Source organism: Oncorhynchus tshawytscha, linkage group LG32, assembly GCF_018296145.1.
Source record: "Oncorhynchus tshawytscha isolate Ot180627B linkage group LG32, Otsh_v2.0, whole genome shotgun sequence".
Taxonomy (NCBI): domain Eukaryota; kingdom Metazoa; phylum Chordata; class Actinopteri; order Salmoniformes; family Salmonidae; genus Oncorhynchus; species Oncorhynchus tshawytscha.
The window spans coordinates 6,647,238-6,663,815 of NC_056460.1; the positions used below are offsets into that span (position 1 = coordinate 6,647,238).

Here is a 16,578-nt window from a genome sequence, read left to right on the forward strand (position 1 = left end):
AAGATGAAACAATTTATTATGCTTTGAAATTAAATGGAATAGAAACTTTGTTCTCATGGTCATTTGGTTAAATGTTAGGCCTACATTTGATATTTGATTTATTTTAAAGTCGCTTACTAATCTATATAACTAAGAGGAGGCCAACAATTTCCTAAATTATATGTTTTCCATAGGCCTATCTATTTTGATTAAACGATCTAGACAGCATAAAACGCGTGCGACATGTTCTCTGTATAGGCCTACAATTCAAATGCACTTAATAGACGACACTTGTATTAATACGCACGTAAATAGGCAAGAGCTTACCTGATCAAGAGGCCCAGACGACCTTGTAAAATCTTCACTGTCAGATTTATTTCCACCGTCCCTGTCGTCTATGACCAAATCAATGGGCATTTTTCCTTTCAAGCAGCTGATGTATCGATGACAGAAATTATCGCATAACTCGTGTACCTGCAAACACAGAGGACAACCAAACATGCACGAAAACTGAGTAAGCACTATACCCTACGGGAAAGCCCTAAAAAATAAAATGTAGATGGTGGCAATGAATGGTAATTATAAAGAATAGCCTACCTGGCCTTGTGACAGGCCTAAGATACTATTCAAGCACATTGGCTTCAAAAATAGCAGAACTACTTTACATCACATACATTTTACATTACTTGTAGAAAAACGAATGATTATTTTATTTGTCTTATTTGTTGTATATAGCGAGAACTGTAGGCTACTTTAGCAACTTGTTCTCCTCACTAATGAAAGTTGCAATACAGGCCTAACATGAGCAATATGGCGACTATTATATAAACGCCCTCGCCTAATATTCTGCAAGCGCATCCATCAATGACAACATTATCAACTCCGCAACATGAACATTTACTTGGGCAAGCAAATATACTACCACCACTATTACACCTCTACTACGGAGTTATAGCCTAATGCTATGCATCGTCGCAATCGATGGTGATAAAATATACCGTGCATGAGATGGGTATGAGTAAATATACCTTCTCCAGCTCGAGCAGATGAAACCGTAATACTTGAATTGCTTGTATCATCTAGAAGGAAAACGTTTGCATTAAAACATTTGATTCACATTTTGGAGCGTTACATTATAATTATCATTACGTGTGTGTGTGTGTGTGTGTGTGTGTGTGTGTGTGTGTGTGTGTGTGTGTGTGTGTGTGTGTGTGAGATCATTAGGATTAAAATAATTAGCATGAACGCAAACAAACTTCATGACAAGAAAATCGTTTTGACAGATTACGATTACATGAGCGTGTATCTGCTATGACACCATTAATAACAAGGACTGTGATGAAGTCCAATTCACACTAAAGTGTTGGCTACTGTAAACAATTCGTGAATGTATTCATATGTTTGATACTGTTTCTGTGAAGGGCCTAAAGCAAGTGAGTTCTTACCAAGTTATCAATTTCTGGATTTGATGAAAATATAGGCTTCTCTGATCGAATCTGAAACAAAAGTGTTAGCAGTTCACTGTTCACTGAGTGTCATACATCATTCATAACCATGGTGTTCACATGCATAGGACAGTTTGTCGCTTACAAAGTTTCCACAATGCAGAATGACAAAACATCTATATATGCACAACTGTTATCTACCCTAGAATATACGAATTTGAACGAATTTGAACAACCAAAACAAGTAAATAGACATATAACATATATATAACATATATATACATATAAAAATATGTCCAACCTGTTTTGAAAATACTGCTATATCCTCATTAAAAGACTCGGAGGAACACACGTCGCCTCCAGCGACCCCAGTTTCTCTCGGCGTGCAAGTTGCTAATTCACATTTTTCAAAAATCAGAGCTAGAAGTGGGAAAAGAGGGTGCCTAAAAGGAAGAGAGAGGATATTAACGCTGTACGCCGCCTTGGAAAGTTTGCGAGTCGGTATAGGCCCAAACCAAGAAAGTAGGTAACATCGGCTTTCACTCACATTGTCTACTGTCTTCAGTTGTAAATTGAATAAATATTGCCCTAATAAAACATTCAGAAATGTATCAGCACAATAATTGCATAAAAGTAGGCCTAGTCTTACTGCATGAAATACTGTATGGCATTTTTAGCTCTCGAGTGCCTTATTTAGAACACGATTCAACATTTTAGGACAACGAAATAACGCCAGATTCTTCAGTGAGATTAGCTCAGGCAAAAAAAAATTACATTATGAACTTTTCAATAGAGTTTAAGACTATTACACTTGGCCTGAAAATATGCCTATATATTATGGCACACAAATATAAACAACACTGCCTATACAATTTTTGAAGTATAGGCAGGGTAGTTTGAGAATGTGTTTGATGTACAATTTTTTATTCTGAGAGTTGGATTTAGAAACACTTTGGGAGTTAGGTTATCTATCTCGACCACTGACTCCGGCTAAACAATAGGATACATCCAAATCATTAATTTTGTGAACGCAAAATAACATTATAGTTAGACTGAAAGCCAAATGCAAACATAGCCTATGCATCTTTTTCGAAAACTCAGGGGACAATGTCATAATTTAACATTTCAAAACAGATATACGTTTTAACAAGCCTATATAGCACCATGCGTAATGACCCGAACACAGAAGAGGTTATAATTAGCGAGAATTTCTCAAAGCCTCCCTCTCTCTTAAACTTCCATCGCTCACATTTGTGGTGCTTGATATCCCCAATGGTTATATACTTTACGTTGGCAGTAAAATAAACGTACCCGTAAATGGCATCTTTGTCTCTTTTTATAGCGTCGTTGACGGAGGAGCCCATACTGGGCGGTATGGCACTGGCGTGTGTTGAGTGCGGGTACTGGTGCGAGTGGAACTGGGGCCCGTGGTTCAGATGAACCGCCTGCATGGAGCGCGCTGCATGAGGGTCCCCGTACATAGTCGAGGGCAGCCCTACTCCGTCCATTCCATAGTGGGGAAGGTCTTCATACTGTCAAAAGTGAAAGATAGAGAATATTCTAAAAGAATAACCAATGACACTGTTGTGCTACCTCTCCTGATTTTGAATGAAGGCCTGTGTTGATAATAGCTAAACTAAATATAATAATGTAATAATTCTGACAATAAAAACGAATTATAAAGACTAATAACAAGAAAAATCTATTAACAAAAATGGTAAATTAGCTTAAATTATGTTGTTGGCAGTCTATACTAATTATAGCAATTAAGTCTAGGCCTTCTAAATTAGTATATAAAATAAGTGCTAATGTGTTAGGTACATGATGCTAATAGTAGCCTATCGTATGTTTAGTGGTAGGAATAATATTAGTGGCAATAAAAGCCTATGTTGATCGTCTAATTAAATATCAATGGAAAATGTTCATTGTTTGTGGATTAGTGTTGAATCATTAACATGTTAAAAAGTTGTGAAAAAGAAGTTCACTTTTATGTGTCTACAACTTTCAAACGGTTTTGGTACGCGTAATTCTTTCAGGCGATTAGAACTACAGGGTCTTGCTTAGACAAAACAATATCACAAATGTCTACACTTTTCAGTCTGTATTCTTGCTGATATTTCAAAGAAATCAAATATTGTTCTGTTTATCTTGACAAAACGAACAGCTTAAAGAAACGTTTAAAATGACAGATGCATTTGTAGATAGGCTAATTGTTCATGCATGGCTATACGTGGCCTATCTAAACTATTTCGAGTATATTTCGAGAACGTTTTCAAGTAATCAAATATTTGTTATTCTAAATGTTGAATTGATTTATTTGTATGTCATATATCAGATAAGAATGTATAAATATGATGAAATGTTGAAAAATACAGATATCAACAAACTAAACACAAAGCGAACATTCTTTACATAATTCGCATATCCGTAAAGACTGAAATTGCATACACACAAAACATTTGTGAATTTTGTCGTCCATGTTCTTGTTACCAAACCTACATAATGTTTTTTGTAATCTTTTAAATTGAACACTGGCCCCCCAACATTAAACATTAAACACTGCCCCTCCCCCCCCCCAAAAGACGGATGCTGCGTTTATGAAATGCAGAATATCAAAACACATGTCATAATAGTAAAAATGGAATTATGCGATGAAGTTTCAGTCTGCAATCTATAGCTCTTTAGACAATATGAAAATGCAATTGTTTATTCTACTCACACACGTTCAAATGCTGAATAGTATAGGCTAGCACGTAGCAGAAGTATATTTGACAATTTATAGCTCTACCAAAGGGCCGAAACAACCTCTTATTGCATAGCTGCCTGCTTGTTTTGCCATACAAATGGAGAATTGCGCACAGTAATAAGCCACGTCTCAATTGTAGCTTTATTGCCATTGCTAAAAGTTCTGTCAATACGCACCCGTTGCGCCATCGGCCTGTCACTCTCGCCGATTCCAATCGGACTCTAAACGTCTTCTACGAGGCCAGGGCTGAGGGAAAATAAACACCTAACTCCAAATGCAAGATTAAAAATATTGTGCTCGTCTCTCCAGAGAGGATGGTTGCTAGACTGCCAGCATAAATCCAGCAGTAGATAAAAACACCACAATCCAGTACAGAGCTCCTTCTCTTTCTCCTGTAGACCGTTCATAGACAAGCGACACTCGGCTACGACTTCACGCTTGAGACTGGTGTAAAATGCCCCTTACAGAATAAAAAAAAAACATTGATACTCTAGTCTCGCTCAACAAGCAAGCTGTCAATCAATATCGAGGTTGTCAAGTTGCTTAATTAATGATGACTCGTCGCGCTCTTCCCTCACTTGGAATTCTTCAGATATTCATGTAAAGATGTTCAAAAACAGTCCCCATCGTGTCCTCGATCACTTGCAACTCCAGTGAAGGTTTTCTTTGATGCAATACCATCCAAGTGGAGATCTGAAGAAGGAGGGGTGATATTTTCTTACTTAGTTTTTCTTAAAGGAGCCGTCGACTGTCCGTCGGTGTGTTGGTGGATCCCGATGTGCAGTGCGAATGCCGTGCTTGGGTCTCCAAATGCGCGCGCGTGTGTGTGTGTTGTTGCAGGGCGCATAACGCAGAGAGGGTAGCTTTGACCAATTTGTGCAAACCCGGAAGTAGTGGTGGCCATAACTGGTCACGTATTGGAATGGGCCACATCAAGTGGAGAACCAGGTGGGGGCGTTTGATAACTGTAAAAATAGCAGATATTCAATCGCAGATATTCAATCGCAGATAGGGGTTGCATTATCTGGTGCTCAACTGGAAGTTTTGCTGTGGCAATAACGAGCACGCCTTAGGTTATTTAAAGAATACATATAAATATTAACAAAAGATAGGCTATAAATAAGCAAATAACTGACCATGAATAGAAACAGCTGTCCATTTTCCCCAAAAAATAAAAGTAGTCTAACAAATAAGCTATTCACTTATTTTTTTTCTCAGGTTTATAATAGCACTCTAAAACATTTATTTTATTGGAGGTTGTGTGTCAGAATTTGAAACAACTTCGCATAATTGATTGACAGACCTTCTGTCCAATATGACAGTAGAAGTGGGAAGAGAATGGGCGCAATTAAGCGTACATCAAGCCACAGGCCTCTGTTCTCCAATACAAACATTGATGGTTTGGTGCTTTGGGGACATGGACAGCATTGTGTAATGAGAGCTTGCAAATAGATGACTGTACTTGTAAGTGTCAAAAGACAGTCACTGAACTACAGCCTATCAAGTTCAATAACTAAAGTTCCCTCGCCGACCGTGCATAAAATGAAGAATGTCTTTATTCACTGTACGTTGTAGTCTGTAAACCCTTTGACGTTTGCGTAGGGAACCAACAGAGTATTAATGTTATCAGGTCAACTTTAAATGAAGATTGGAGGAGCAGTGATTTAAATATGGCATGAAAGCCGTATAGAGTTTGTCCAACGTGTTATCCAAAGACTCATAGCCTTGCCAAGATTCAAACTGGGAGGCTGGTCGGTGGTTGCCTTCAAAATACGGTAGCTTTACCCAGAGAGACTGGCTACCTTGTCCATAGAAAATTAATTTGGCCTTATCTCTCTCGAGGATTTACCTATGAGTAGATGGAATCTTATCAACCTCTTAAATACTTGGAATATGTGAGGTTAAGAACATATCTCATTCATTTTAAATGAATTAGATACCTCGGCGGTAGGATATTAAAGCTATTTTCAGATTACAAAATATATTTGATGAAGTGAAGCATAGCCTGCAGGACGTACAGGCAGGCAAAACCGCTTTGAAACCAAACTTTTGATTTATTCTGTAATTGGTTGCATGAAGAAGCTATCCAATTATGTCCTTATAATGACATATATTTCTTGAAGGTACTATTATTCATGTATTTTTCTGCCAATCTTAGACTAAACTCTGGAAGTTATGGAAGGACTTGAAGGAGCCTAAACCAAAAGTGTAAGAAAGGTAATTAACGTTTATCTGTGTCTGTAGGCTACTTTTACAGCCTTTATTAACACTCCTAACATGTTTTGATATAAGATTTACTCAGACCACAATCGGCAGGGTTATTCATGTCTAGTTAAATAAAGTTAAATAAAGGTTAAATACAATATATATATATAATTTCATGTCTAGGCGAACCAAAACGTGAATTATCTAATTTGGAAGACCCACATTTGTCTTGTGGTCAAGAAAAAAACATAGCTGTAGACATTGTAAGTTCACATCATTTACAGTAGCCCGCATTTGACCGTTTGTTTAAGAATCTATATCTCGGAATAGCTCATCAAATGTTTGTTGAATAAACTCAAATTTTCTGTTGAGTGACCAGATTTTCTTTTGAAAACCATTCAAACGTTTTTACACACAGGCCAAAATGAACTTACATTTCACAGAAAACGCAAACGTAGTTTATGAAATAGCCTTTCACAGCTGAAAGTAAGTACGGGAATAAATATTTAACAGGAACTGGTATCTTCCCCTTATACAATTACTCCATTCTTAATAATGTTATAGAAAATGTTACTATCAAATTAAGCAATTTGTTACATCACAGGTCTAGCTGATTTAGGCAATGCGTAACCTACCATGAAATATCTTCTGTGACCAAAAGATGAGTTAACAATTTCTCACTGTTTTTCACTGATGCTGTTTGGGTATCAGTTTGTTTGGTCGTTTACTGGACCATTCGCGCCATCTAGTCTTAGGCAAGTGCAAGTTCAACTAAGATGTGTGTTGAGTTGTGGCATTTATTGTAATAGGTTTGTTATAGAGTTGTTGTAGCCACTTTGCGACGGAAAATATACATTTCAATTCATAGAAACGTATTTTATGCAGACAAAACGTATAGCAAAATGCAGGTGTTACACCTGAGTTCCACAGACAGTTATGCCAACATTGCAATGGTGGAAAATGTACCCAATTGTCATACTTGAGTAAAAGTAAAGATACCTTTAATAGGAAATGACTCAAGTAAAAGAGAACGACACCCAGTAATATACTACTTGAGTAAAAGTCTAAAAGTATTTGGTTTTAAATATACTTAAGTATCAACACTAAATGTAATTGCAAAAATGTACTAAAGTATCCAAAGTAAAATATAAATAATTTCAAATTAGTAAAATTAAGCAAACCAAATGGCATAATTGTTCATGTTTTTAAAATGTATGGATAGCCAGGGGCACACTCCAACACTCAGTAGAGATGACCAGGGATGTTCTCTTGACAACTGTGTAAATTGGTCAATTTTTGTCCTGCTAAGCATTCAAAATGTAACGAGTACTTTTGGGTGTCAGGGAAAATGTATGGAGTAAAAAGTACCACATTTTCTTTTGGAATGTAGTGAAGTAAAAGTAAAAGTAGTCAAAAAAATAAATAGTAAAGTACAGATACCTCGAAAAACGACTTAAGTAGTTAAAAGTACATTTACATAAGTACTTTACACCACTATGGAATTGTAATATCTTGATGTGATGGTATGCATAGTAACTGCACTAGTTCACATTTGAAACAGAATTTGGAAAGTTCCCTTTCAAAACAATTACAGAATTTTTTATATACAGTTAAAGTCTGAAGTTTACATACACCTTAGCCAAAAAGATTTAAACTCAGTTTTTCACAATTCCTGACATTTAATCCTAGTTCAAATTCTCTGTCTTAGGTCAGTTAGGATCACCACTTTATTTTAAGAATGTGAAATGTCAAAATAATAGTAGAGAGAATGATTTATTTCAGATTTTCTTTCTTTCATCACATTCCCAGTGGGTCAGAAGTTTACATACACTCAATTAGTATTTGGTACCATTGCCTTTAAATTGTTTAACTTGGTTGAAATGTTTCGGGTAACCTTCCACAAGCTTCCCACACTAAGTTGGATGAATTTTGGCCCATTCCTCCTGACAGAGCTGGTGTAACTGAGTCAGGTTTGTAGACCTCCTTGCTCGCACACGCTTTTTCAGCTCTGCCCACACAGGATTTTTCTATAGGATTGAGGTCAGGGCTTTGTGATGGCCACTCCAATACCTTGACTTTGTTGTCCTTAAGCCATTTTGCCACAACTTTGGAAATATTCTTGGGGTCATTGTCCATTTGGAAGACCCATTTGCAACAATGCTTTAACTTCCTGACTGATGTCTTGAGATGTTGCTTCAATATATCCACATCATTTTCCTCCTCATGATGCCATCTATTTTGTGAAGTGCACCATTCCCTCCTGCAGCAAAAGCACCCCCACTACATGCTGCTGCCACCCCCGTGCTTCACAGTTGGGATGGTGTTTTTCGGCTTGCAAGCATCCCCCATTTTCCTCCCAACATAATGATGGTCATTATGGCCAAACAGTTCTATTTTTTTTTCATTAGACCAGAGTACATTTCTCCAAAAAGTATGATCTTTGTCCCCATGTGTCACGTCCTGATCATAGAAAGCCTGTATTTTCTATGGTAGAGTAGGTCTAGGGTTTTTAGTCTAGTTTATTATTTCTATGTGGGGTTCTAGGTTTATTTTCTATGGGGTTTGTGTATGATTCCCATTATTGCCCGTAGCATTTCTGTAGTCACGGTTTGTTGTTTGTATGTTTGTTTTGCTAAGTTTCACTATTAAAATATTATGTGGAACTCAACATACGCTGCGCCTTGGTCCGACATTCATTATAACGAACGTGACACCATGTGCAGTTTGCAAACCGTAGTCTAGTTTTTTTATGGCGGTTTTGGAGCAGTGGCTTCTTCCTTGTTGAGCGGTCTTTCAGGTTATGTCGATATAGGACCCGTTTTTCTGTGGATATAGATACTTTGCACCTATTTCCTCCAGCATCTTCACAACGTCCTTTGCTGTTATGGGATTGATTTGCACTTTTCGCACCAAAGTACGCTCATCTCTAGGAGACAGAACGTGTCTCCTTCCTGAGCGGTATGACGGCTGCGTGGTCCCATGGTGTTTATACTTACGTACTATTGTTTGTACAGATGAACGTGGTATCTTCAGGAGTTTGGAAATTTCTCCCAAGGATGAACCAGACTTTTGGAGGTCTACAATTTTATGTTTCTGAGGTCTTGGCTGATTTCTTTTGATTTTTCCTATGATGTCAAGCAAATAGGCACTGTGTTTGAAGGTAAGCCTTGAAATACATCCACAGGTACACGTCCAATTGACTCAAATGATGTAAATTAGCCTATCAAAAGCTTCTAAAGTCATGACATTTTCTGGAATTTTCCAAGCTGTTTTAAAGGCACTGTCAACTTAGTGTATGTCAACTTCTGACCCACTGGAATTGTGATAGAATTCACTGTAAGTGAAATAATCTGTCTGTAAACAATTGTTGGAAAAATTACTTGTGTCATGCACAAAGTAAATGTCCTAACCGACTTGCCAAAACTATAGTTTGTGAACAAGAAATTTGCGGAGTGGTTGGAAAAACGAGTTTTAATGACTCCAACCTAAGTGTATTTAAACTTCTGACTTCAACTGTATTTGCTTTCACCATGTACAGCTGCTGTGTAACTACAGAAGCTTTTACATGGCATAAGAGCCACTTGTAAAGTGTTTTTGGGGACCCATCAAAACTGTTAAACATTCCTCCTTCCTATAGTTAGCATACTACAGTAAGAATGTCCCTGTTTTATGAGCTATGCATTTTATACATGCATGAATTCCATTTTACCACAGCATATCCTATCTCTGGTCCAAAATAATAATTTCAACAAATGGTAGGTATTGTTCTTGTCTCTGAACATTTCAAATAAAAATATTATTTCATCATACATAGACAGTCAAGACCTAAACTGAACGATTTTCACATTGACTGTTCTCTGACCAAAGTTGTGAACAAAACTGCATCATCAGAGCTCAATACAGGTGTCCTCAAGCAACACATGGTATCTGTTTCATTCTGCAATATGTCACACTAGTATTCATTTATGGAGACAGATAAGTGCCAAAATCATGTACATAAATGATCAGAATACACAATCCTCAAATGTACATAAATCACAATCCACAGACAGATACAATTTGCCTTGTACTCATGCAGTATTATTTATGTCCTTGACTTTACATCCTCCACCCCCCACCTCCATCCAAAAATGAGCCCCAAGGGGTGGATAATGACAGTTGGGATATTCTGGTGACAAGGTGGGTGAGTTTGCAGTGTTGTTATTATTACAACATGGGGATTCGTTCCAAATGGCACCCTATTGTCTATGTAGTGCACTACCTTTTACCAGATCCCTATGGTCAAAAGTAGTGCACTACATAGGGAATAGGGGTGCCATTTTGGACACAAGCCGTGGGACAATTCTGATTGCCCTGGAATGTGAAAAGAGTGAGTTAAGGGCCACAGAAAAAGGTCACAGCCACAATTATCTCTGGCCTTGGCCTGACAGGGACAGCTGAGCAGGCCTGGTATTCATCCTGTTGTCGTTTGCTGTTGCTGTTTTAGGGGCCAAATGGACAATGTTTCTTTACCCCCATGGGCTGACTTGGTAGCTATTCTCGTACTTTTAAAGAATCATAAAAATGTGTAAAGATACGAATAGGCTACCCGGAAAAGGCTTCTGCTGAGGATAAACCTGAATGGGGACAGTTTGTGCATATATTATTATGAAACATCGCGTGTACACACAGACAAATACACCCATGCATACAGTGCCTTCAGAAAGTATTCACACCCCATGAGTTTTTCCACATTTTGTTGTGTTGCAAAGTGGGATTAAAAAGAATTGAATTGTCACTGTGCCAACAATCTACACAAAATACTCTGTAATGTCAAAGTGGAAGAATATTCTAACATTTGAAAAAAATAAAACACTGAGTTAGCAAAACATTAAGGACAGCTGCTCATTCCTTGACATAGAATGACCAGGTGAAAGCTATCATCCCTCATCACCTGTTAAATCCACTTCAATCTGTGTAGATGAAGGGGAGGAGACAGGTTAAAGATGGATTTTAAGCATTGAGACAATTGAGACACCGAATATGTATGTGTGCCATTCGGAAGGTGGATGGACAAGAGAAAATATTTAAGTGCTTTTGAACAGGGTATGGTAGTGGATGTCAGGCGCACTGGTTTGAGTGTTGCTGCTGGGGTTTTCACGCTTAACAGTTTTCCGTGTGTATCAGGAATGGCCCACCAACCAAAGGACATCCAGCCAACTTGGCACAACTGTGGGAAGCATTGGAGTCAACATGGGCAAGCATCCCTGTGGAACGCTTTCGACTCCTTGTAGAGGCTGTTCTACGGACCAAAGGTGGTGCAACTAAATATTAGGAAGGTGTTCCTTATGTTTTGTGCACTCAGTGTATATCTTGATTAGAATAGTGTTCAGCTCCCTGAGTCAATACAGGTTAGAATCACCTTTGGCAGTGATTTTAAAGCCGAGTGTTTCTGGGTAAGTCTCTAAGAGCTTTCCATACCTGGATTGTGCAACGTTTGCCCATTGTTCTTTTCAAGCTCTGTCAAATTGTTTGTTGATCATTGCTAGACAACCATTTTCAGGTCTTGTCATAGAGTTTCAAGCAGATTTTACAGTGCATTCGGAAAGTATTCAGACCCCTTGACTTTTTCAACATTTTTCCTTATTCTAAAATGTATTAAATTGTTTTTCCCCCCCTCGTCAATCAACACAAAATATCCGATAATGACAAAGCAAAAACAGGTTTTTAGAAATTTTAGCAAATAATAAATACAAAAAAACTGAAATATCACATTTACATAAATATTCAGATCCTTTACTCAGTACTTTGTTGAAGCACCTCTGGCTGAGTCACTCAAAGACATTCAGAGACTTGGCCCAAAGCCATTCCTGCATTGTCTTGGCTGTGTGCTTAGGGTTGTTGTCCTGTTGGAAGGTGACCCTATGCCCCAGTGAGGTCCTAAGCACTATGGAGCAGGTTTTCATCAATGATCTCTCTGTACTTTGCTCCGTTCATCTTTCCGTCGATCCTGACTAGTCTTCCAGTCACTGCCACTGAAAAAAATCCCCACAGCATGATGCTGCCACCACCATGCTTCACCGTAGGCATGGTGCCAGGTTTTATCCAGACGCAACGCTTGGCATTCAGACCAAAGAGTTCAATCTTGGTTTCATCAGACCAGAGAATCTTGTTTCTCATGGTCTGAGAGTCCTTTAGGTGCCTTTTTGGCAAACACCAAGAGGGCTGTCATGTGCCTTTTACTGAGGAGTGGCTTCCATCTGGCCACTCTACCATAAAGACCTGATTGGTGGAGTGTTGCAGAGATGGTTGTCCTTCTGGACTTTTCTCCCATCTCCACAGAGAAACTCAAGCTCTGTTAGTTACCATCGGGTTCTTGGTCACCTCCCTAAATCAAGGCCCTTCTCCCCTGTTTGCTCAGTTTGGCCGGGCGGCCAGCTCTAGGAAGAGTCTTGGTGGTTCCAAATTTCTTCCATTTAAGAAGGATGGAGGCCAATGTGTTCTGGCTGATCTTCAATGCTGCAGACATTTATTGTTACCCTACCCCAGATCTGTGCCTCGACACAATCCTGTCTCTGACCTCTACAGACAATTCCTTCGACCTCATGGCTTGGTTTTTGCTCTGACATGCACTGTCAACTGTGTATATAAACAAGTGTGTGCCTTTCCAAATCAAAATGTTTTCACTTTGCTATTATATGGTATTTGGTGTAGATTGATGAGGAATTTGTTTTATTTCATTGATTTTAGAATAAGACTCCACTCTTCATCCCACATGACCCGAGCCTGAGAGTCTAGGTGGTACCATAAACCTGGCTCCCAAACTCTCCTTGACCTGTGTGACCTGTGCCCTGATAGGTTGCTAGGGAAGTTACTAGGGGGCCGGACATCTGCCCATCCTCTTGACGAGACAGGGCAGCACAATATTATCAGTATCCATCAAACAGTGGCAGAGAGCAACATCTGTCTCTGCCCATCAACAACTGGACTCAGTCGTACTGTATCTCTGGACTGGTGGGATGGTTGAGTTGTGTAACATATTGTTCTTAATAGTTTGTTGTTGTTGCATTATGTATGCTGCCTCTGTATATCTTGTAACCTGTAAACATGTTCAGGGATTATATATATATATATATATATATATATATATCATTTTTTGATTTATTTAACCTTTATTTAACTAGGCAAGTCAGTTAAGAACAAATTCTTATTTACAATGACGTGCTAGGAACTGCCTTGTTCAGGGGCAGAACAACAGATTTTTACCTTGTCAGCTCGGGGATTTGATCGAGCAACCTTTTGGTTACTAGTCCAACGCTCTAACCACTAGTCTACCTGCCGCCATTTATACAGTCCTTAATTCCTGCTATTTTTGCTCTTGTGAGATCGTATGTACAGTAAATTCATTAACTTTCATTTCCTTCTACGGAACCCCTGCTATTCCACTACTTCTCCCACTTTTAATCTGCATGTACATCCCCATGTTCATCTTCCTCAGCGTGTTTAAATAAAGTTCCGATATGTATTAACTCTTGGGCTGCTTTATTCCCCTTTAACCGGGGCGGCATCAGTCACAGTCCAGTTAAATACACAGACCCGGGTCACTCTCTTTCAAGGTCCTTTGTCTCGCCGGATTTGTGACTTTGCTGACACCACTACAGCACGGCGGCCCACAGAGACCACACAGGGTACTTTCCACACTGCCCACCTGCGGTCCAGTGGAGTATGGCCCCGGGTTATCCAGTGGATTGCTACCATGTGGATTATACCCCCTCTCTGGAGCCTATGAGATCCCCATGGGGCGGCAGGGTAGCCTAGTGGTTAGAGCGTTGGACTAGTAACCGAAAGGTTGCAAGTTCGAATCCCCGAGCTGACAAGGTACAAATCTGTCGTTCTGCCCCTGAACAGGCAGTTAACCCACTGTTCCTAGGCTGTCATTGAAAATAAGAATTTGTTCTTAACTGACTTGCCTAGTAAAATAAAGGTAAAATAAAAAAATGCCTGCTGACGGTGCAGCATGGACCCTGTGGCCCTTCTCCTCCACCTACGGGATACCATTCAGCACCAGATGGGGCCACAACCCCAGAAACCCAATGTCTGGATTGTTCTTCTACAACCAGGAGTTACAGCGTTGTGGACATCGCTGCATATGTCATGACTATAGGAAGCTCGTTTTGCCCGACTTGAGCAGAATACACAGTATTTTTCACATTCTACAACAGAAGACCAGATCTCAAGCTTCCTCCTATCAGGGGAGCAGGTTGCAGTGGAGAACATGGGACAGTCATGGTGGACAGTGGCAAGAAGTCGTCTCTTCGGCCCTGGCACCGTTGCCAGGTGTGACTGTGACCATCGAATGTGACTATATTGCCTCTCCAACCTGAGCACCGGTGTCAGGACAGGGACACGTCATGTCCTCGCGCCCCCTATGCTACCTCTGTATATCTTGTAACCTGCAAACATGTTCAGGGATTATATGTCATTTATACAGTCCTTAATGACTGTTATTACCCCTCTTGTGAGGTCATATGTACAACATATTCATTGCCTTTCAATTCCTTCGACAGAACCACTAGTAGTCCACTACCTCTCCCACCTGTCATCCCCATGTTCATCTTCCTCAGCGTGTTTAAATAAAGTTCCTGTATGTGTTAACTCTTGGGCTGCTTTATTCCCCTTTAACCAGAGGCAGCGTCAGTGAATCGCAAACCAGTAAAAAAAACGTAGAGCCCGGTCAAGGGGTGACAATACTTTCTGGAGGCACTGTACAGACACACAGACATACATGCATACACACACACACACACACACACACACATACTTGCCATATTGCTCCCATTCATCTAGTCCTCTGAGATCGACAATAGTGACAAGGGAGTAGGGCACTTGGGTCAATTATTCAGATGGTTTGATTTGGTTTAATATACCTCGGGAAATGCTAAATGTATTACCATAATGCCAAAGTCTATCTAATCGTCTCAGATTTACTTCCTTGAGTGCCTAGGGTGTAGGGGCTAGGGGTTGTTTTGGGTTGTTTTGGAATCTCTGCCCGTGCACTCGTTCACTCCCCCTCATACATTTAAAAGCATTGGATTGGTGCAAGCGTGACTGGAGAGTGTTTCCAACATATTCCTCACAGCAGTCCATTATTTTTTAAATCTATGAGTGCACATGAGAAAATACTATAGTAACCTATGATATAAATACTATAGTTTTCACTGTAGTGTTTTTGCTAACTTTACTGTAGTGTTGACTGTAGTGTTGCGGACACGATTGCAGTACACTGTAGTATTTACAGTTTACTTATGCAATAAGGCCCGAGGAGGTGTGGTATATGGCCAATATACCATGACTAAGGGCTGTTCTAAAGCATTACACAATGTGGAGTGCCTGGATACAGCCCTTAGCTGTGGTATATTTTCCATATACCCCAAAACCCTGAGGGGCCTTATTGCTATTATAAACTGGTTACCAACATAATTAGACCAGTAAAAAGTTTATTTTTATTTTTTAAATGGTATACCCATGGTATACGGTTTGATATACCCTGGCTTTCATCCAATCAGCATTCATGGCTCGAACCACATGGTTTGTAATAGAAAATAAATACTGTAGTAAAAAAAAGTGTGTGTGTGTGTGTATATATATATATATATATATATACACACACACTATATACTATATATATCTATATATATATATATATAGTAATTACTGTAGTGTTTTTGAAGACTTATTTACTGTAACTATTTTGAAATGATAGTTCAGAGCTTCTGCTCTTTTCTGTATTTTGAAATGATAGTTCAGAGCTTCTGCTCTTTTCTGTAACCTGTAGGGAACACAATATATGGTCTATACTTGGCATGTAGGTTTCTTGCTTATGGGTGGCACAAATTGGGATATGGGACAGGGTATTTGCTGGTGGGAAAGGAGGACAGGCTCATGGTAATGGCTGGAATGGAATAAAAGGAACAGAGTCATTAAACGTGGTTTCCATATGTTTCATGTGTTTGATACCGTTCCATTTATTCCTTTCCAGCCATTACAATGAGACTGTCCTCCTATAGCTGGTATATGCACATTAAATACGGTTGTATTTAATTTACAGAAATATATAAAGCAAAGTGGTGTATAACAAAACATATGTTATCTCAGCTCACTGGTCACCATAGCAGCACCCACCCGTAGCACGCGCTCCAGCAGGTATATTTCACTGGTCACCCC

General features: G+C 39.2%; 1 protein-coding gene across 3 annotated transcripts in view; it reads right to left on the minus strand.

Moving 5' to 3' along the window:
* LOC112230380 (homeobox protein Meis1) overlaps positions 1 to 16,578 on the minus strand; it is a 67,318-nt gene that overhangs the window by 30,556 nt on the left and 20,184 nt on the right. For 2 of the 3 annotated variants that reach the window (XM_024396653.2, XM_024396655.2), the window contains exons 1-6: positions 4,347 to 4,994; positions 2,736 to 2,956; positions 1,726 to 1,867; positions 1,425 to 1,475; positions 1,008 to 1,058; positions 307 to 453 (exon numbers count right to left, since the gene is read on the minus strand). In XM_024396653.2, coding sequence (XP_024252421.1) covers positions 307 to 453; positions 1,008 to 1,058; positions 1,425 to 1,475; positions 1,726 to 1,867; positions 2,736 to 2,956; positions 4,347 to 4,358 — 624 coding nt within the window. In that variant the 5' untranslated portion in view covers positions 4,359 to 4,994. Of the gene's footprint in view, positions 1 to 306; positions 454 to 1,007; positions 1,059 to 1,424; positions 1,476 to 1,725; positions 1,868 to 2,735; positions 2,957 to 4,346; positions 4,995 to 16,578 lie in introns of those variants that run through there. The other variant, XM_024396656.2, reaches the window with a different exon arrangement.